This window comes from Thunnus thynnus, chromosome 11 (assembly GCF_963924715.1).
Source record: "Thunnus thynnus chromosome 11, fThuThy2.1, whole genome shotgun sequence".
Taxonomy (NCBI): Eukaryota; Metazoa; Chordata; class Actinopteri; order Scombriformes; family Scombridae; genus Thunnus; species Thunnus thynnus.
Genome location: NC_089527.1, coordinates 31031997 through 31053950, shown reverse-complemented (window position 1 = coordinate 31053950; position 21954 = coordinate 31031997). Strand labels below are relative to the sequence as shown.

The window sequence follows — 21954 nt, the reverse complement described above, 5'->3', positions numbered from 1 at the left end:
ACCGTAAAATCCAAGATGGTGATGGTCAAATTGCTAAACTTGAGGCTTCAAAACGGCAGTTCACGAACCACTGAATGACATCACGGTGACTACATCTATATTTTTCACATATCACCTTTTAAGTTGATATGTTGAGCTTGTTAGCAAACAGTTGCTTATTTCCACATCCAGCAGTTACAGAGCAACATTATCAATCATTTGGAGGTGTGTTTCTGTCCACCTGGTGAATGTAAGTCCAATATTCACTCTCTTTTAGCTCTGTTTTTACTCTCTGCCAACTCCTGAGGGAAATATCTGGCTCTTTAGCTGCTAAATGCTCCACTATGTTTAGCTAGTATCTGGGCAGCTGCACTCCAGGCCAGCAGGAGGCAACAAATTGGGTATAATGGTGGCCTTCACTATCAGCAATTTAATGCACTTGTACACTGAGTTTGTGTTTTTGGATGGCAGGAGACACAACAGTTCTTACAACTCAAACATGAGTCAAACTTCAGGTTCACAGCGCTTCAAGCTCACCACAAATAGTCTTCTGTGTCAGGTTGGTGCTTCATATGAAAAACAAGCTAAAGCTATCCATTTTACAGTGCCAAGTGACTAGCTTAGTCGCTAAGCTTTTGTTTGTACTTGTTGCTAAATAGGCCCTACAGGATTACTGATGCATTAATATGGCATCATTTTAATGTTGTAGCAGGTGGAGATGGAGCTAATTTTTACAACTCGATATAGTTGGATAAAATGCATTGTTTTTTATAAGATCATCCTATTTTTTGTGTAAAATCCTGATTTTAAGTAGAATAGAATAATAAAAAGTACAATATCTTGGTCTGAAATGTGGTGGAGTAGAAGTATAAAATAGCATCTACTGTACAGTAATGGAAATACTCTGGAAACATAGCTTACAATTGTACTGTACAGCTTGATTTGTGTGGGTGTTGACATTTGCACTTGTGTGTAAAAATGAGTGTGCATGGTTTCCAAGTCTTGTGGGTCAAGTCTCAAGTCTGCAGCTCTGGTGTGGATGCTACACAACAAATCGATGACAAATGATCCCCACTGAATTAAACTAGAGCTGCTTTCACAATAGCAGCTGATTTTCTGTTAACGGAGCACTTTTAAACGTATTCAGCCAACCAGAGTAGGGAACTGAAATTGCATCTGTAGTTGTATATATTTGGCCAATTGAATAATAAACACACACAAACACACTCACACACGCACAATAATCAATGGTGGAAAGTACCCGCATGCACATATTTAAGTATAGTATTAAAATACAATTTGAGGCACTTTATTTTAGCTTTTCCAAGGAATGGTACTTCTACTCCCATGATAAAAATATGATATAATGAGTGCTTTTACTTTTCATTCTCAAGTAAAAGTGAAATTTACAATAGTAAACACATATACCCCACTCCTCAATGACCTCCTGCCCCCCAGACTAACCTCTTCTTGATGAGGTCAAGTGCAGAGCCAATGAGGCCATCCTTCATCTTATAAATCTTGGCTCCGTAGCTGGACAAGTCCGTCCCCTCCAGAAGGAGAGCTGGGCAGCAGCTGGAGGGACGTTCCCAGTTCTCCCTGCTGGGCGGGAAGGGAACTGACCCAGCTGGTTCCAGACTGCTCCTCCTGCGCCTGCTGCTACCTTCTTCTACCCCTGCAGCGGGGGCTTTCTCCTGGGTTGAGCTGGCCAGGGGCTGCAGTGGGGGACGTGGAGATGGGCCTGTGCGGATTGGAGAGTATGTGCTGGTAACGGAGGTGGTGGAGGAGGAGGAGGCGGGGGCTGCAGTGCTGTTACTGCTCACAGTGTTACAGGGGGGTTTGGTCGGCAGGCCTTCATCACTGCTGCCTGTCCTTTCACCTGTGCTCTTGTCTCCCTCCGCCTCCTCCAAGTCTCCTCTCTGCTCTTTGTCTCCTCCACTAGAGACCAGCTGAGGGCCAGTCCAATCAGAAGGTAACTTGTCTGATGCTCCTGCGTCTTGTGGCAGGTGTGTCTGAGGTTTTCCAGATACCACAGAACCTGCTGTGGACTCCTGGTTCTGTTCCTCCCCCTTCTGCCTCATCCTCTTAAACTCTTCGAAGGTGGGGATATATAGGCGTCCTACAGGAGGTCTGTGGCATTCGGATGAAGAATCTGGTCCACTCCTGTTACCAGCAATGTTGTCTGTTGTGTAGGATGTTTTAACCACTTTCGGGCTGGATGGGGAGCTGTGGAGAGCCAGGTTGGGGCTGCTGTTCTGCCGCCTTAGCTGCAGGCGCCTCAAGACCTCCTGCTTAATCTCCTCAGGGCAGCTGATGCGCATTGTGCACAGTGGCCTGGTTCCAGCACCTGTTGAATTCACATGAGGCACCCCTTCCCGTTCGATAGGTGCAGTACCAGGGGTCACTTGAGGCCTCAATGGGAGGGTCTTCACAGGCTCTACTGCTGACCTTGCACTCTGAAGGCGGAGTTTGTCCCTCAAGCCCTTCCTTGCATCCCATTCATCGACACCACCAGGGAATAGCAACTGAGGGAAGAGTGGTAGATCCTTCCTGGGGAGCCCATGTCGAGGGTAGAATGCCAGGCTCTCTGTGTTAGGCACCAGTCCATGGGCCCCCACCAAAGATCCATCCGGAGGTCCATCATACCAGTGGCTAGTGGAGGTGTAGCGCAAAATAAACTCACTGTCCACACGCCTGTAAGGAGCAGCACTGAATGTGTACAGGCCTGAATCAGACACAGTGTTCCAGTTCAGGTTCTCCATACTCCTGTAAGGCCGGCTGCTGTTGCTTCCTGTTTGGATGCAAGAGCCCGGAGCGAGCCCCTGTCCTGGCACCATCCCTGGAGGGCCCTGCCTGCCAGAGCAGTGCCTTAGCCCCAGGTTAGTGAGCAGAGTGCTGCTGTTACACCTGGCCATGAGCGGGAATGGAGGCCCCTGAAGGCCAGGGTGGTGGGGGGCGCTGGGTCTGTGGCGGGGGAAGGATGACAAGGGGTCGGGGGACAGGGGGAGGTTGGTGATGCAGGGCTCCATGTCTATGATGAGGTCGAGGGAGGAGGTACAGCCAGCAGGTGAGCCGGCAGAGGCTGCGGCGGAGGAGGTGGAGGGGTAGTCACATGGCGGTGGAGGCTTTACGTCTGGCATGGTTGCGGGCTCAGCGAACTGCCCTCAGACACACAGTCAGCAGGTACGCAGATCTGCAGCCTGCAGGGATGAAGATAAGATCAGAGATAAAGAATCAACACACACATCCTCATACACAACAGCTGAGTGTGTCTTATACTCTGTCAGACCTGCTGTTAGTATCAGTATGTGCAGAGAAAACTGTTGAAGTTGTGACTATGTCTGCAACATCACTATAAACTATTCAAACTATTGATATGAATCTTGCAAGTTTCAGCAAATTTACTACAAATCACATATACTTTATTATTACAGATAAGCATCTTGCAAACCATACTGTTTTTGTGACATATTGGATATTTATGTGTATCTGCCCACTCAATTGTGACATTATTTTATGCATATGATATTGATTTTCTATCTTTACAGATACCATACAGATGTTGTTGATTTTGTTAAAATATGTTGAATTGTAATTTTATGATGACGATTGAGCTAAGCTAACTAACGCTAACGTCAGCTGTCACTTGTTGCCATAGTAACAGTAAACATTCACATGGGATGTGGGAGTGGAGAATCAAGCGTCATTGTAAATATAGTTAAGATACATTGTATTTAGCACAGGGAGTGGGATTTTAGTAGTTAGTAAACTGTTAGAAAAGAGCTTAATTTGTTATACCATTTAATTTATTGTAATCTCTGGGTTCATATATTGTTTTCTATAAAATATACTAATCATAAGAATTGTAGATCAATGAATGAATTTTATTTTTATACAATACTGTGATTGTTACCCTATTTTGTACATTGTTCGAAGCCAGATCAGTTGGCAGTTACACCTAGTAAAGAGTAAAGCTACTGAAGACCAGCAAAATCACTGTTTGTTTTCATTTATTCTTTCAGAATAAGACCATCCATCTTTTAAAAAAAAAAAAAAAAAAAATGTTCATGCTGAGTCCAGTGTGATTCGTGGGTGCAACATTTTATTTAGTACTTTTATTTAGTACTACTTCACCATCAGGCAGCCATTAGTTCACATTAATTTCCGCACAGCATATTAATGATGTGAATGTGGGCTGTGAAATATGTCAGAGCAAACACTAAGTCTGCACTCATTTTTGTGGCATGATTTATTTATGAACTGCATTCCTTCACAACAATAATGTAATCTTGACAAAATGAATGCAGACTTGATGTTCACTGTGATTGATTAAACAACTCTGTGTGCATTTTCATACAGTATACAACTGAATGGAAACCAGTGTCTGCCTAGAATGGTAGAAGAAATACATTATAAACTCTTAATCTGCAAAAAGTCTACCAATGTTGAGGAGCTAAAACTTGCAAAAACACTGGTATGGTCCCCTTTAAATTACTTTAAAATAGATCACATTTAGAAAAACATCTTCCACACTGTATGATTACATTGCATGTATTGCAAGATGCAATATTTCTATGCCTGAATCAGTGGACCAAGTGGAAACATTCTGGATTTGTTCACCCATCATTTCATGCACATTTTCCCTAAATTATATGTAGATATATTTGGTGTCTTGGGAAACTTAACTTAACTTTCTAGTATATGAAATATGATCTGTGGATTTGACTGGCTGCACAACTTGGGTTTATACCTACTAGAATAGTTAATAATAGATGTTAAAAGTGAATTAAAGTGCATCTGATCCTGATTCCCAAAAGGCAGAGACTATAAAGCTGAGGGTACTAATGTCTTGTAAGGCAGTTATTTAATATTATCATTTACTGACTTTCTGCAAAATCATATTGTGATATCATCATATCAAGACAAACAAAACAATATGTTTTTTTTTGTCAGATGAAATGCAAATAATTGGCACAAAGTTCACTGCACTGATACACATCAATATAAAAAATATTCTTATTCATATTGTGATACTGATTTCAACTACATCACTAAGACAAACAGACTAGACTCCTCACTAGTCCATGTTAAACTTAGCCTATATTCAGTGAACCTCTACTAATGTTACTGAATCCACAGTTGAGACTTCACACTATCATTTTTGTCCATGTGACAGATATTTGTCAGAGGTCTTCAGAGACGTGGACGACAACACAGTCCACACACATATTGGAATATTGTATAACCGCAGCTCTGGACATGGAGACACTGCCTCTGAAGCGTGGTCCCTTCACAAGAATAATCACATTCTTTTTATATAAATGGCTCCCCGTCTACTCCCTCCGGCTTTTTCTTTTTTTCCTTCTCTGCAGCTCGAATAATAATAGAGGGATTATTGCCCTGCTTGTCAGGCTATTAAAACATGAGATTGAGAGACAGATACAGAGAGACAGACAGGACAGGAGGGAGGAAAAACCAGAGGGAGCTGGTAAAAGAGACAAAGATGAGACGGGGAGAAAGGAAATGAGTGTGACGCTAAGAGAAAGCGCTAAGCTGAGGGGACAGTAATGAAGATAACTGCTTGGCTGGCTGCTGGCAGCCCGCTCTGCTCTTCCCTTCTGACTAATCAGACAGCAGTTGTAGATTAGCTAGCAGAGCAGGGAAGACAGTACTGGGTGTACTGCAGCTCTTTCTTTCTCCATGTAATGAGTACAAATAGCATGTCGAGCGCCCAACCCAAACGCCCATCATCCATGTCTCATATTCTGTCTACATCACAGTCAGCAGTACGGGCTTACGGCTGTGATTATGACTGATTATGAAACAGGGTCTCAGAGGGGGTCATCCCTGATGCATTAGGTGAATAATAAAACCCAAATCATCTTTAGTCTCAAACACTCCCTGATGCCACAGCACGAACAGGCCGACACGCGTCTCTGCAGCCTTGCAGTAATGGATAAATCTCCATTCCTCACATGCTAGAGGTAAGCAAGGCCACAACCAGAGTTAATCAGTAACCTCCAACATAACAAGTACAGGCGCTTTTCCTTCAAATCTCATTTGTTAGCTGTTTATTGAATGAATGGTGCTCCAAAACAAGAACCAAGGACATTAATCTTTCCGTCTAAAGTGAATCTTTTCAACACAGAGAACTCAGTGGAAGTAAATGGAAGTCATTCACAAGAACACTGGCGGCTTCTCCTCTGTTTTATAAGCAACATTCTTAAAGGATAACAATGGTAATATTTTATATTTTTCTGATTGTCAACAAAGACACAAAGCAACAACCACTGAGTATGGTTTGTGTATCCATCTATATATCTTATTCCTCTGTGCCGTGGACCTCTGTTGTTGTCAGAAAACTATTAAAAACATGTCAATGAGTCACACTGTTGCACTGGGTGACATGTTCTTTCATCACCATGAACACACACACACTGTCGTTTATTTTGACTCAATCTCACACTGTCCTGCGGGCAGAAATGTGTCACTAAATGTGTATTCATCCACAGCTGAAAATAGTCCCCAACAAATGCACTATTTTTTCCTGTTTACAGTAAGTAACGTTCACTAAAAACTACAGTTGTAACTGTTTCAGGGAATTACTGAGCCTTTTTTTTTTTATAAAAATGAAACTATATATTTGTGATTGGTGTTTACAGATTTACATCTTAAGAAGAAAGTGCCACAAACAGTGTAAAGAAGAGACACGAGAGAGAATGATTTGTATGGCTAATATTTTTTTCCTCCTGATCTATAATATTTCAATATGATTTCAATGTATGATGGTACATATGATTATGTTACATCACAAAGTCCACACATATTTTTGATGCAGTCAGTTATTGGGAAGATCCGAGAAAAAACTGTTTACGGGGTCAGTGTTTGGTTAAATGGTAGTGAATGAAATATCTGACACATCAAGGTAATTCAAGACATTTATGCAACAATCATATAAAAATCCAATATTACTAAAAAAAAACCCCATTTCTACTCATTGATTTACACCACTGCCCATGATGGTCTAATACAACCAGAGATAATAAAGGCACAGCCAGCACAGTATACATGGTAAGGTTGTTCTGGCTAACAGTGGCTGTATAATGCTTCTCTTTTTTCATCTCTAGGAGCATCTTCAGGTTACTGCATGTGAAGGTGAGCGCTCGGCCTTTGCATTCCTGTAAAGCTTATTCCGTTTGGCAGACACAAATATGCATGTGCACAGCTTTGATTGGAGAAAAAGTGCTGATATTTGGAATTTTGGTTTTAATTAGCATAAGCATGTGTGTCTGAATAGCAGGCAGCATGCTGCTCAGCATGTCTGTGCCTCTCTCTCTCTCTCTGCCTTTCTCTGGTTGAATTACTGCCAGTATAAAGGCTCTCTGGAGGTCCACACTCTCTGTGCTCCCTCTGTCACCAGAGCTAACAGGAATAACTCATCCCTACCAGCAGGACAGTAAATCAGCCACCATGTCCCAGCATGCACGGGGGCTGGTTTCTCTAGATATGATGGCAGAGTGTATGAAGAGGACAGCATCAAAATGAGGAAATAAATCATTTATGTGATCGGACTCGCTGTCAGAGTGTCTACATTATTTAACACACTGAAAAAAAATCTCTGTCTCAACAAGTCAGTTTGTATTGTTGAGTCCTAAAATCTTAAATTATATGGCCAGAAGTGTGTGGACACTTCTGCTTTGTGTACTTCTGGTCTGAGGCTGTTTTTCATGGTTTGGGCCTCTTACTTCCAATGAAAGAGAATGTTGATGCTGCAGCATTCAATGATATTTTAGACAATAGTGTTCTTCCAACTTTGTGGCAACAGTTTGTGTTTGACCATTTCCTGTTTCAACATAGCAATACCTCCATGCAAAAAAAAACAGCTCCATAAAGAAATGTTTTTTTCCCAGTTTAGTGTTGAAGAACTTGCCCGGCCTGCACAGAGCCCTGACCTCAACTCAAACATCTTTGGAATGAAATATAGTGCTGACTGTGAGCCAGGCCTTACCGCCCAACATCTGTGTTAGACCTCACTAATGCGCTTGTGGCTGAATGGGAGCAAATCCGTGTAACCAGATTCCAAAATCTGGTGTAAAGCCTGAAACCAGAAAAGTGGAGGCTGTTATAGCAGCAGATTAATGTCCAGGCTGAGATTATTTAACCTCCTCCTAGTACAAATCCATTCCAAGAAGTTTCTATCATTTTTCTTGATTAGAGCACAGCAATTTACCTCTTGTATCAAGACAGTGAGGCTTTAAAAAAAATTGCACTTGGAGCTTTTTGGAAAGATGATAATGTTAGAATACTTAGAATACTTGTTAGAATAATTGTTGTTGCATTGTACAAGTTCTTTTGATACAACTCACATAAAAATGTTAACATGTGGGTTTTTTTTTTCCAAAGAAGTTCCATCGGCTCACAAAAAACATGAAGCATTTAAATTGCATACCCGTGGCAGCACAAACATGTTAAAACATTTCTTTTGCTTTTCTTATGACAACAAAATGATCTTGTTAAAAGCAGTTTTGGCACCATAATATAGAACTGGATGAGCGTGAGTACTTGCCTGATTTAATCAGTTCAATGTGATTATTTTTAGTAGTAAGTAATATAGACTTTAATGAGTATAAAAGAATAAAAAGTCCCCCATTGAAACACAACTAGTGGTCAAAATGTTGTCCATGTAGAAAATAAAGAATAAAAAAGAAAGGATGTGCCAGCTGATGAATGCCTTATAGGACAGTCGTTTCCAACCTTGGGGTCAGTACCCCAAAAAGGGGCCCCAAGATGAATCTGAGGGGTCACAAGTTGATTAAAGGAATAAGGAAGAAAAACAAATCTGTTTAAGGAGATAATGTTTATTTTTGTCTGACTTTTCGCTTTCTTTTGAAATACTGGATACTTCCACCTCTCGAGGCTTCTAAAAACCAGAGAAGAAAAAACATCACTCTCTGGCTGAACTACTTACAACTCAGAGCCTCCACACCAAGGCCATAAACTGCAAGAAGACCTCGCTTCATTTTTAGGGGCCACAAGCCAAAAATGTCAGTAATCTCTTGTATAATGGAACAAAATTCCTGCTCTCCAGATCCAAAGATATAGACTACAATAATATACATATTTCCACTCTGACTGTGTGGAATAGTGAGACATATGATGAGAAATTGACATTTAATCATCACATGAATACCTTGTTGGTAAACTGCGACAGAAGCACGATGCCTGCGATTGCTTTCATGAACATTTTCTCTTTTATTTATCGACTCTGTCATTATTTTGTTTCTATTATTCCACAGAACTGTTAACAAATGATGAGGCTTTTTGTCCACTTTGTGGCTCTATGAGAGGAGAGAAGTAGAACCAAAGTGGCGTTAATGATGCTGCATTGTTCCTAATGAAGCAGTTTGATCTGTCATCTTTTGTTCTTTTATCTAAACGTCAGCTTCTCTGTGTAATTTCAAAGATCCTATTCCCTGAGCACTTTGAATCACATGATAAAAGCATCTCATTGTAACAAGAGAATGATTTAGGTCAAATATATCTGATTTAGCAGAAACAGTTTGTGGCAGAGAACATCAGAAGCTCCTGCTGTACATAGAGGATCACTTTATGTATATATGCATACTATTAACGTGTGTTTCTGGCTCTGTGTGTGCACATCAGCGTGTTACGAGTGAATCAGTGTGTGTTTATTTTGCTATCGGCTCATCTCTCCTCTCTGACTGAGCAGAGGTTATCTAACAACAGCATCATGTTCCAGGGATCAGGTTTGGAATCAAATCCTCCTGTTGTAGCCAGCAGTTCCTGCAGCTGCTGGCAGCGCGCTGTCTGATCTTCTAAACTTACCCCATTTTAATTTAGCCTCTACGCTGCTTCTCTCCTCCTACAGGTCATTGGCTCAGATCCCAAAGTGCCCCGGCTTCCTCTTCTCAGTCTCCCCTCAGTGCAGCGATCTGTCTGGAGCCTCCGCCGAGCCAGACAGACGTGGCCCCGAGCTACAAGTAAAGAGAGAGGAAAAGGAAGAAGAAGAAGAAAAAGCAAATCAATCAATGACCTGCGTTTTCTAAACACAATAACAAACTGAGAGGATTGAGAGGATCGCTCTGCCAAGTGCTGCTGCTTTTAACTCAGCTAGACATGAAGAGAGACAGAGCAACAGAGACTGGAGGCTTGAATAGCAGATGTATCCTGATACTGTAAAACAAAACCGTGTCCTCATTTTGCAAATTGAATTAGATGTTGAGTCAATTACATAATTAGTGTTTCTCTGTCAGGAGAGAGTAGCAGATTACACACATCAAGCCAAAAGCTTGCATATGTTTGTGTTTTCAATCAGTCACAAGTTTCTGAGGTTCCTGAGGAAACAGCCTGAGGATGACTATGCTGAATGTTATATTTCCAAGCAACAGTAAAGATTTCCATCAACAATAGTTTAATTATTATGTTTCATCAGCAGCTCTAGGTACGAGAAGAAACAAATACTCAGCAACCACAACTGCAATCGCCCCTTTAAAATGAAATGAAATGAATTAGAATATTAATAAAAGGTAAATACATAACTGATTGTCAAATAAAGTAAAATAATACATTAAATTTAATTATTTTTGCACCTGTATGTTGTTCCTCTAAAATAAAATTAAAAATATTGTAAACAAATAGATTTATTTACAATAAAAAAATCTAATAAAATATGTAAACAGCAGCCCTAATCATAAATTTCTCATATTCTAAATAAGACAAACTAAGAAAGAAAAATAAGAAACACATGGATTAACTGACATCAACATATTAAAACTCAAGTTGCATTTCAGATATTAAAGCAAAGAACAAACACATAATGAGATAAACAATGCAAATTCCAGGCATAACTACACAGCAGACATGAATGTAATGTAGGACAACAGGCTGAAAACAAAAGAGACTGAACTGTGCATCACTGCAGCAGCTCACATCAAAGACACAACGCTGCTCTGCTGTTGTTGTTGTTGATCAGTTCACAAAAAAAAAAAAAAAAAAAGAAATCAGAACCGGTGCCCACCTCGTCTTACACCCCCGGCTGCTCCACTAAACCCTGCATCCACCACTCCAACATCTTCAGCCATACGATGAGAGACGCAACCGAATGCTGTCATTCAAAGTCCGGGTCACATGTTCTCTGACGTTAACAACCCCCCCCCCCACCTCCCCTCCCCTCCCCCAGTGGGATGCTGGGATGGAGAGTGCTGTGCCTGCATCATCCAAAGCTTTGACAAGTGGCTGTCACCCGCTTCTACATCCCAGGAGTGCTGGGTGATTGACAGGGCTTCCTGTGGATCCTCCCTCTATTCCCATGCAGGCTTCTGCTCCTCCTCTGCAAAAAAGATCCAACTCACTTCATTCACATTTTGTTTTTTCACCAGATCTGCTGATTTAAAATAAATTCTAAGACTCTACTCGGTTGCACTGTGACACACTGGGAGACTTTTCCTCTTTTCCGTCTTGCTTACTGAATAACCTCGCGCTGTCAATCCCACTGAAACTGACAGGCTTTTCAGAGAGGGAATGGGAAATTGCTTATCAGCACTGACTGAAGTAGCCCGTTTATTTATTTTATTTTTTTCTCTTTTTATCTGGCGAGTGTTTCAATCACTGAGCCAATTCCCTGCCGTTCCAGCCCGTTTCATTCATCCTCTCCTCATGGACGCTTCAGAACCTCCTAAACTATGCAGGAGTGTTTCTGAACAGACTGTGTAGGCTGTGTATTGCTCCTCGTGTGTGTGTGTGTGCGCTGCAGACTGAATGCCTTTCAGATCCTATGCAGTGGTAGAAGAGGCGATAATAATGTGCTCCTTGGTTTTTGACACCTCCAGCATTCCCTACGGACATGCAGACTCACGCCTCCGTCTGTCTGGTCCAGCTGTGCTGTGTGTGTGTGTGTGTGTGTGTGTGTGTGTGTGTGTGTTTGTGTGTGCATGTGTGTGTGCTTGTGTTTGTGTGTGTGTGTCTGTCTCGCAGTCTCAGTCTCACACTCCACACACCTCTGTTATCTACTGAGCATGTCATCACTACATCTTCATAAGTGTGTATTATTTCAGACTGGGGTTCCATAAAAAAGATACATAATTAAAAATGAATATATTAAAAGAAGTGAACATATTCTTCTCTCTGTCACAAGAATCATTCCTGCAGCTACAATTCCACCAGACAAAACAGAGTTGTTGCAGCTGCTACAGTAAAAACAACAGGATTCAGCAGAACATACAGAATAAACACTGAAACAGCATATCAAGAAGAATATACGTTATATTAACACTGTACCTGTCCCACTTATAAAATGTAGGATCCAAATACACGTCACTTCACCATAAATGATGTCTTTGTATTTCTGTATTTATTTCCCACTTTCAAAAGAGTGAAAATGAAAATGCAGTTGAAAGTGCAGATTCACTGTAATAACCCCTGACGTGCATAAAAGTCACCTATCATGCGTATAAATCATAAAAATGACTTATGACATAAACATACTCAACCAACATGTATGTTAAGTGCATGACGAATGAAAATTTTACTTGAGCACTGAAGGAATCAATGCAAAATATGAACCACATTAAAATATACCAAAAATGTAAACATTATTCTAAAACTAAACTGCAGCTTTTTAGGTACACACGTACGATCTGATGCAACCCAATAAAACAGCACTACAACAAATCCTAACTGTATTAAGCTGCTTTTGTTGACACTGTGTCAGAGAAGTATTGATTTAACCTTTTGGTCAATTTTGAGGCTTAAGGTGCTTTCATACAGCGAGCGGGAACCAACAGGTCAGCTGCCCACAGATTTCACTGTTCAGTTTTATGAATGAGTGGCGGGAGGTCACAACTCTGCCACCTTCTAACAACCTGCACTGTTGTGCTACAGGTTGCTGTGATCCATCTGTTCTAATGTCAGCATGTAGCCAAATAGGACAAGTTGTGGCTCAAAATTGAAGACAGAATGCCAACAAAAACTGAACAATACCAGCTTCACAGGGGTACTGTAGGATTTACTGCAAAGCTGTAGAAGTGACCTCACCTTTTAACTTAGGGTGAATGAAAACATCCTGACATACAGACCCTGCAGAAAGTAACCACATTTAATTTAAAAACTTGGTGCCTGTGATCTGTAAAAGGCCTCAGCGGCGAGTCAGAGCTCTGTCAGGTATCCCGGTGGTTAACGATATTTAAAGACCCTTAAAACCGACATGTTCTCCTCCCACCACAAGTGTGCTGTGGCTCAGCAGGTGTCTGAAGCTCTGAGCTGTGTGTGAGTGAGAGGCAGGCTAACGTTAGCATAGCTGGTAGGCACAGCTGGACTGTGACAGACTTGGCGGAGCTCACTGTGAGGGTGAGGGTAATGGAGAGTATGTCCACACACTAAGCCAAATGAATTTAAAAACTTTCTTTCTATCTAAGTTTTGACCTTTTATCCACACTAGCCAGTGGTTTCACACCCGAAAACTGAGCTTTTCAAAAAGTGGGTAAATCTGAAAAAGCCAGCTTTGTGTTTTAGTGTGGATGAAGAAAAGTGAGATTTTGGAAAAACAATGAGGGAAGAGGGCTGTGTTTGTTGTTCCTCTTCTCCTTTTCTAAACTGTATGTTTGTGTATGATGTGTGCCGCTGAGTCGGATGCTGCAAAGCTGTTGCAGCATGAAAGCAAGATGTAAACTGCAAAAAAACAAAGAAAGCTTTATGTTTAGCTTTCAAGTCCCCTTCCAGTCAAAAATATGTTTCTCTTCTTGTTCTTACACTTGGTTTGATCTTCACTGTGCAGGGTTTGACACTAGAAGGCTGTTTTCACAATCATCTGCTGAGAGTGGAAAGTTTCTGGCGTCTACCTGTGTATGAGTATGATTTGTGACATCACAATAATTTTGGAGCCAGTTGTTGTCCAGTGTCCAACTTTGTGATGTGGAAACTTGAAGCCCCCAGTACACATATACATAGAATGGACTTTTCATTGCAGTAGGAGACGTCTTGTGTTTCCACTAGTTAAACTTCTGAAATGAAATATATTTGCATATTCATAGATTCTGGGATTTTTAATGAGGGAGAAGGAGCAGATGTTACTCTAAGGATTTTAAAATGGTAATTATTCTTTTTTTTTGAGGAAAAACCATATCAGACACACATTATTGTTTCAAGCAGAGTATTTTTATATCTCTTGATACATGTCTTTAAGTAGTTGATTCAACTTTTCTGGGGAAAAAACATCAGACACAAATTATTAGTCAAAGCAGAGTATTTTTATATGTCTTCAGACATGTCTGGAGAGGATCTTAAAGTATTATAGGTCAAGTCAAAGGAAAGCCTTGTTCATAATACTACAAATGTGTGGGTGTGTGTGCATGTGCTTGAGTGCACAGGCATGCTGTGTTTGCCACTCAGCATGTGGCAGAAAATGGCAGACTTGCCGTGCACACACTGTGTCCTGGCATGCAGTCTGGACTCAAACGCTGCGCTCCAACACCGCCGGCTGCTGTGATATTTCACTCTGCGCAACAGCGAGCCTGAAGACACAGGCCACCAGCAGACACTGAAATACTGGATTCTCTTATATGAGCCCCTGAAGCAACAGTGACAACAGCCTCCAACAACAAATGACCTATACTGTGACCAAGGGAGCAGAATTATAACAGTAAAGCAGTCAGGTGAGGTGAGCAGACTTGACAGGTGACAGACTGGCCCACAGCTCATAAAAGTCATCATCAAATGCAAAATGTACGCTATCAGTGTCTGTATTTAAATGTCACTGCCTCTTGTGTGTGTGTCATCTAGCAAATACCGTGACATGTACAGAACTAAGTCAACAGTTCACTCGTTGGTTTAAAGGAATATTCCACACTAAATATTTAGGGTATCAAACATTCTTCTCATGCAGGCTACAAAGATGACTGTAAAAAGTTTGTAGTTGGCTCCTTCACTCAGAAAAGCTCAACAACAACACTCCTGTAGCATAATCCATGTTCTCACTGCCCATATGCACTAATTTTTGGTATAAATGGCTAATTAATACAATTAGAGCTTTGAAAAGGGCAAGAGCATGACACAGAAGTCTGAGCATTAGCACTGCTCTCCTGTGGACAATCCATGCAGCAGAACCGGACGCATCGTCTTTTTTTATTCCACACATTGTTCTCCCTTGTCAACATCTGGCACCTACATTACCCACAATGCAACGTGACTGATGACAGATTTTTTTTTTCTTTTTAACACTTCAGTCTTCAGCCCTGACTGCTACTTGAGGCAATTTATGAGACTTTGCGCAGCTCCCTTTTTCACAAATAGACTTTGATTCCCCTCAAAACAAAGAACATAATTACATCACTTACACTGCAGATCAAGATAAAACCAAACACACCTTATACATGCATGTACTGTATCTTGCAGTTTTGCATAAGTAATCTACCTGTCTGCCGGTTCACCAGTTCGCTCACCCGGTTAGGATGTTGATCCAACACTTTGCATCTTTATCCCTGTGAAAGTCTATCAACATAAAGCCCCAATCCTACCAGCTCTGGGCTCAGCGTTGTTCTATTGATCGAGATCCTTATCCGCAGTGTCTTACATAAGAAGACCTGACCGCCATTATCATTATAGATTCCTGCATACAGGCAGGATTTGTGATGGAAATGAATTTCTCCAAGAAAGTAACAGTATTGTCCCTCTGCAACTAACAGCTCCTAGGAAGGACGACTGGCATTAATATAAATAATGTTGTTTTCAGCTTGCTGTAATTATTGCTTAATAGTCGATTTGTTGATCCACAGAAAATGTATCAAGGACGAGGAGGTGAAGCAGCTGAGGAGGAATGAAGGGGAAATTAGACAGGGCTATGCAGGGAAAGAGGGATAACGATGAGAGGAAGAAATTGATATAGGGGAGTAGTAAGGCAAAGGGGTGGGGCAGATGTGTGATCTAAGGGGATCACTTCATTCTGCCTCAGAGTGAAGCTCCTCACTCACTCAGAATGTACTGAGAAGACCAAAGGTTTTGGATATCAGGAGCTTCTACATCGAGGAAAACTGATGGTGACATTGAAGAAGGGGGAACTAGGAAGTTTTGTGGGGTGGATAAAATGTGTGGTTGTCTCTTATTAAACAAAATTCAAAACAAAGCAACGACTTCAGGTCAAATGTAGTCAACAATAAACAAATAATACTTTAACAAAACTTCTCCTGAGTGAATGCATCGCTCAGATCCACAGAGGTCAGGAATGATGCGTTTTCCAGTTTCAACCACCAATTTCCAACCATCAACAAATGCAACATTTCCAACTAAGTTTGTGATACATGAGGGGCGGCTGAGGCTCAGGAGGTAGAGCGGGTCGGCCACTAATCTGAAGATTGGTGGTTCGATTCCGGCTCCTCCAGTCTGCATGTTGAAGTGTCCTTGGGCAAGATACTGAACCCCAAATTGCTCCCGATGGCTGCGCCAGCGGTGTGTGAATGTGTGTGAATGACTGGCGCCTTGCATTGCAGCCTCTGCCATCAGCGTATCAATGTTTGTGTGAATGGGTGAATGTGGCTTGTAGTGTAAAAGTGCTTTGAGTGGTCAGAAGACTAGAAAGGTGCTATATAAGTTCAGTCCATTTACATGAGGAACTGGCCAGTCTGAAGAAAAGGTTTTTAAAATCCAAAATAGAGAAAAATACATGATTGTTAGCTGGTTCAAAATGTTACAGGTGTTTGAGCAGCCTGACATGTTAATGCAAAGCAATGTGGATGTTTTTTTCTAATTTGGGAGCTTTGAATGCTCAAGGTCAGAAAATGATGCCTTTACCATTTTTAAGCACCAACTTCCAGCCATAAATGAGTTTAGCATTAGCATTAACAAGCACTGTAATGCTGGGGGAGGTGGTCGATCAAAATTAGGAGAAAAGGTTGTAAAATGCAAAAAAAAGAAAAAAAAAGAAAAAAATCTATACTTGCATACAAATGCAAAAGAGTTTCTTCAAAGGCAACATTCAACATTTCCATTTTTTCCCCTCTCAGACATATTCCCACATGCACATGCAGAGACACAAACCCCCCCATCCACCCCTCACTGTTTCCCATCAGCCAGCAAAATGTGGGTTAATGAGGCACCACCCGGGGGCACTGTCAGCAACACCTCCACTACCCCTCTCATCAGAGGGAGGGGAGACGAGAGAGTGGGTGGTGGGCAACTTCAAAGGTGGAAGTGTGGGAGAGTGCAGTTAATTAGGCAGAATGACTGTGGTATGTGTATGAACTACAAGTCTCTGGGGAGATGAATAGAGTTGTACAGTAGAGACGGTTTACTACAGCGGTGGCTGAGGGCTCGGATCTGCAGGAATGTGAAACTGGTTATTTTGAGCTGCGGAGTTAAAAATAAAATGGATTCATTGTTACTATAGACATAAGCTGACTTGGAATGATAGCTCAAAAAAATGGCTGTGTTGAGATCAACATTAGCACTGTGTGACAAAACACAGCCCTCATTCATTGGTGTTGGCACAGCGGGGGTGCCAACACAGAGACCTCCACCAAAACAAGGCAGGATCGTCTGGCAAAAACTAAACCTTTGTCATAATGCAACACAATGTCATTCAGCAATGCACAAATACATGCAAGCACACATTCCTGGTACATACCTGCTGTGATCCTACAGTTTCTATAGAGGGATTGTTGCCCTGATAACTATGAGTTGGTCGACAACATTCTACAGGCTTCTGAGTTCTTGGTAAGCAGAAATGATCTGCAGTTATTGAAAGATGTGTTTTGCACACTGATGGCCTGAAACTTTCAAATATTTTTTGTTACATTGGTATCTAAATCTCATAATCACTAATTAAATCTTCAGTTTTATTCTTTGTCCTTGTCTCGTGTCTTCTTTCATGCATGGTGCATGAGGTTGCCAACAAGCGAAAGCAGGACTAAGGTTTTGATTGTTGTTGGTCTGCATCAGATTTCACCTGTTGATAGCATCACCACATCATTAGAAGGATGCATTGTGCACGATCAGACTGTATTATGATTTCATTATAATGTGGTAACATTCTGTCACTGATTTGGTGATACAGAGCGACTTACAGACGAGTTCCATCCAGGAAACTTGTGCTTCGTCTTGTCTCGTTACTGAATAGGAGGCTATTCCCATGCGATCGCCATGTTTACATCCTGTTATTCACTGTCAGAGACAGAGAGCGGTGATCAGGTTGAGCAGAAGGTCTGCGTTGGAGAATGCTTTGTTGTGCTGATGTGTGTTACTAAAAAGGATCAGATTACTGAGCCTTTCTTCAACTTAAACTCTGTCCTCACTATCGACCATCTTCACCAGCATCAGAAACTTGTAGGAGAAAACACAAGCGACTTAGAGAGGTATAGATAAATGCCAGCTGTGTTAAGTATTAAAGCACTCCGTTATAAAGTTCAGCGCATTACAAGAGGTTCAAAACAACCTACAAATCAAACTGCACTGTTATGTCCTTTTTCTGAGCTTCCAGGTCATCTCGGTTTCATTCATATTTCATGTGTTGAGAGGTGGAAATGTTGAAGATAAATTATACAGGCAGCAGATGACCTCAGAGCAAACACCTTGCTTCTTTTGCATGAGGTTTTCCATGAGCGGCACAGCAGATCTGCACATATTCAAAGAGGACAAAAGAGAGAGTCTTTTCCACTGAGGAGAGACGGTTCAAAGGAGCCAATTCATGCAAATGATGACCAAAGCTATCATGTGATATGAGGCCTTGTAATAAAGATAAAGTGCTCTGGAAAGACTGACGCTTTGAAGTGATACAAGGAGGGTCTGATATTCCTCTGAGAAATATAGGTTATTATGCTTGATCTGGTAGTTATTTTAAATGGAGTGTTCTTCAGGTTTATTGTATTATTCATTTATCTCATTGTCTTTCTTGTTTGTGGTTTGATCCATAATTCCTCTTTCCTAATAGAAGTATTTTGTCTTTTTGCCAGGGTGCTATTGTAATTGCAAATGTGTTTTTATTTCAACCTGCTTTACTAAAAAAATGTGAAATACTAATAACAATTATTTTTATAATAATAATAATAATTTTTCAGTCAACCTTGGAAATTCTTCTGGGTACATTTGAAAATGCACACTTTGCCTTTAAGCACCAAGTATTTCATTAATATGTCTTAGTTTCAATCATACATTTTGCTCATTTTATACAGTATTTTATCAATGCAACACTGCACATGTATTACAGAGCTTTGCTAGCTTGCTGTGCTACATATCACAACCTCTTGACTTTGTATTGAAGTTGAATTTACAATGTAGCACAAATATTGCCAGCCTAATGCTCTTAGAGAAGGAAAAACACACACACACACACACACACTCACACTTATACACAATGTCCGCGGTCAATATTAGTCTGCATGTCAGTGGCTCATGATTAATTGATGAAGCAGTAAGCTATGTAATTACCCAGTGATCACAGAGGAAAACAAGCCTTGTTAAAAATAGGCATAATCTCAATTACAGTGTGTCAATGTGTGTGTGTGTGTGTGTGTGTGTGTGTGTGTGTGTGTGTGCGTGACCCAATCAGCAGAGGGGTTTTCTGTCACACCACAGCCAGCCTCTCCTATCAACTGATGGAGGGTTATGGATCTCACTCAACTTATGGTGGCTGCATCTGTAACAGCTGCACAGAGCTAACCTTTAGAGCGACAGTTACACACACACACACACACACACACACTGACACTCTACAGATACACGATCAAACTGCAGTACATCTCTTTTAACTGGCAACATCCATGCTGCGCCACAGTGATTACCATCCTATGTGGCGGTTAAAAGTTGCGATCTTCAAATAGATTGATGAACGAGTTTATGAAGCTGTGTGATGGATCTTTTCCTCAGAGGAGCAGAAATGAAGCGCTCCCGCCATCCCTGCTGCGTGATGAATGGATGACTAAACGACTCATCCCACAAGAAAGAGAGGCAGGAGGAGAGAGATAGAGACAAACAGACAGAGACAGGATGTGATATGATGAGTAATCTCTACATTTAGCTTTAAGTAATGCTGCCATCAATGGAGGAGAGCGGCACAAAAACACTGCTGGCATTTAACTGACAGAGAAATAACAAGTTTTCATGATGAGGCCACTCGCCTGAGGCTGAGTGCTCTGAAACGCCGTTTCAAATCAAAAGAGCATCCTCCACGTACTTTGTCTCCTGAAGCTTTCAAAAGACTCTGAGATCTAAAAGACCACAAACAGAAGAAACAAACAGAGTTATGCTCCAAACTGTCATTCTAAGTGTTTCTCCTTCCACTTTTTACATTTACCATTCATTCATCATCTTCTTGAACAGCGCATTCATTTTCAGGGTCACATGCTGAGAGCTGGAGACTATCTCAACATGCACTGGGCAGAAGCCAAGGATATACTGTGCATTTCACCGTGGACAGACAGTGTATACGATCTGGATTTTTATTCAACATCATTTATTCAAACCTCAAGGTGGTGGGTGAATTCTGACCTCCAACAATCCACTGAAGGAAAACAACCACATACACTCACTAGCCACTTCATTAGGTACACCTGTGCAATCTAATGCAAGCCAATGAAAAGTGTTCCTAATGTTTTGTCCACTCCGTTAACATACAAGAGGAGGGCAAAATATTAGGAGAACCAATCAATATAATGCACTCCAGTACACCATCACCACCCACTACGACCTCAATAACAAACATAAAGTAGAATCATCACCTTTCTGACAATGTCAACAAAAACTGAAAATGTAGAAGCTTCATAAGAATAGTAGAATTTATGGTAGAAATGTTGTGTTGTATTGTATTAGAAAGCACAGGTGTACCTAATAAAGTGGCCGGTGAGTGTAAAATCATTATAATTGTTCTTAACATTTTCATTCATACTGTCTTTCCCCCCCGTAATAATAAAGAATTAGCCACTGATTCTGGATATATTTTTAAAATTCCCATTTCAAAGTTTTCTCAATGTTCATTATCATGGAAACACACAATACAATAAATTTATGTTATGGCCATCAATCTTCATTATTTCATCCTTTGTTCCTAAGACATCATTGGTTTTTCATCAGTTTACTATAGTGAATGTCTCTAAATACTACAATACCCATGAGCCCTAGGTGCTGTCTCTATGTAGCAAAATCAGATTGCATTGTTGTTCCAAATGGGAACAAAATGCAAAAACACAGGTGATGAATTCATTTCAAACTGACCCAGAAACTGGCAGTGAATTGATTTAAACTGCTGAATGTTTTATCAGCAGGTAACACTGGTTGGGTGTTTCTCATGGAAATGCATGTTTCTCCTTATGTTTTTATTCAGACTTGTATCTTTGACTTCACAGTAAAGAACCAGATATTTTCTAACACAGTTGTTCATCTTTTAAACTAATGATGGAACCAGGAGAGTTTCATGTCAATCCCAGCAATGGAAGTTCTCCAGCTGTTCATCACCCAAGCAGAAAATGACCAGGACTTTTATGTACACCAACCAGTCACACTCAAAATAACTTCTGCCACTCTGCAACTCTATTTTGGTGCCTTGAAGGATGCACCCTTCCAGTGCTTCTTAGCTGAAATAAACATCATTTCCACAGTGAAATGGTCTGTTAAGTCTTATTTGGTTTTATATAAGGTTCATGTAGAATAAAAAACTACTCCTACTTGTTTGAGCTTTTGTACATAAACACATGAAACCTAAAATAATGTAGCTGCGTATATAATGTTATGAATGATGTCTTTCTTTTGGGTTTGTATGTGTTACAATATTGTCTTGCTGTATTTTTGATGTTTCTGAATACATGTTTTTGAACTAACTAGATTATAATAAATATACAATATTGGAAAGTATTTATTTTATTGGACTAGAAAGATGGACAAACTCTGAAATCCATGCCCATATTTATCCCTGAATTCATGTTTCTTCTCCTCACATACTGAAAACAATATGACCCTGAAATGTGAAATGTCTGAGCT

At 40.8% G+C, this 21954-nt stretch overlaps 1 protein-coding gene across 2 annotated transcripts in view; it reads right to left on the bottom strand.

Moving 5' to 3' along the window:
• Positions 1 to 21954, bottom strand: part of arhgef49 (Rho guanine nucleotide exchange factor 49) — a 65860-nt gene that overhangs the window by 15740 nt on the left and 28166 nt on the right. For both annotated transcript variants that reach the window (XM_067604448.1, XM_067604447.1), the window contains exons 2-3: positions 9826 to 9974; positions 1444 to 3179 (exon numbers count right to left, since the gene is read on the bottom strand). In XM_067604448.1, coding sequence (XP_067460549.1) covers positions 1444 to 3119 — 1676 coding nt within the window. In that variant the 5' untranslated portion in view covers positions 3120 to 3179; positions 9826 to 9974. The remainder of the gene's footprint in view (positions 1 to 1443; positions 3180 to 9825; positions 9975 to 21954) is intronic.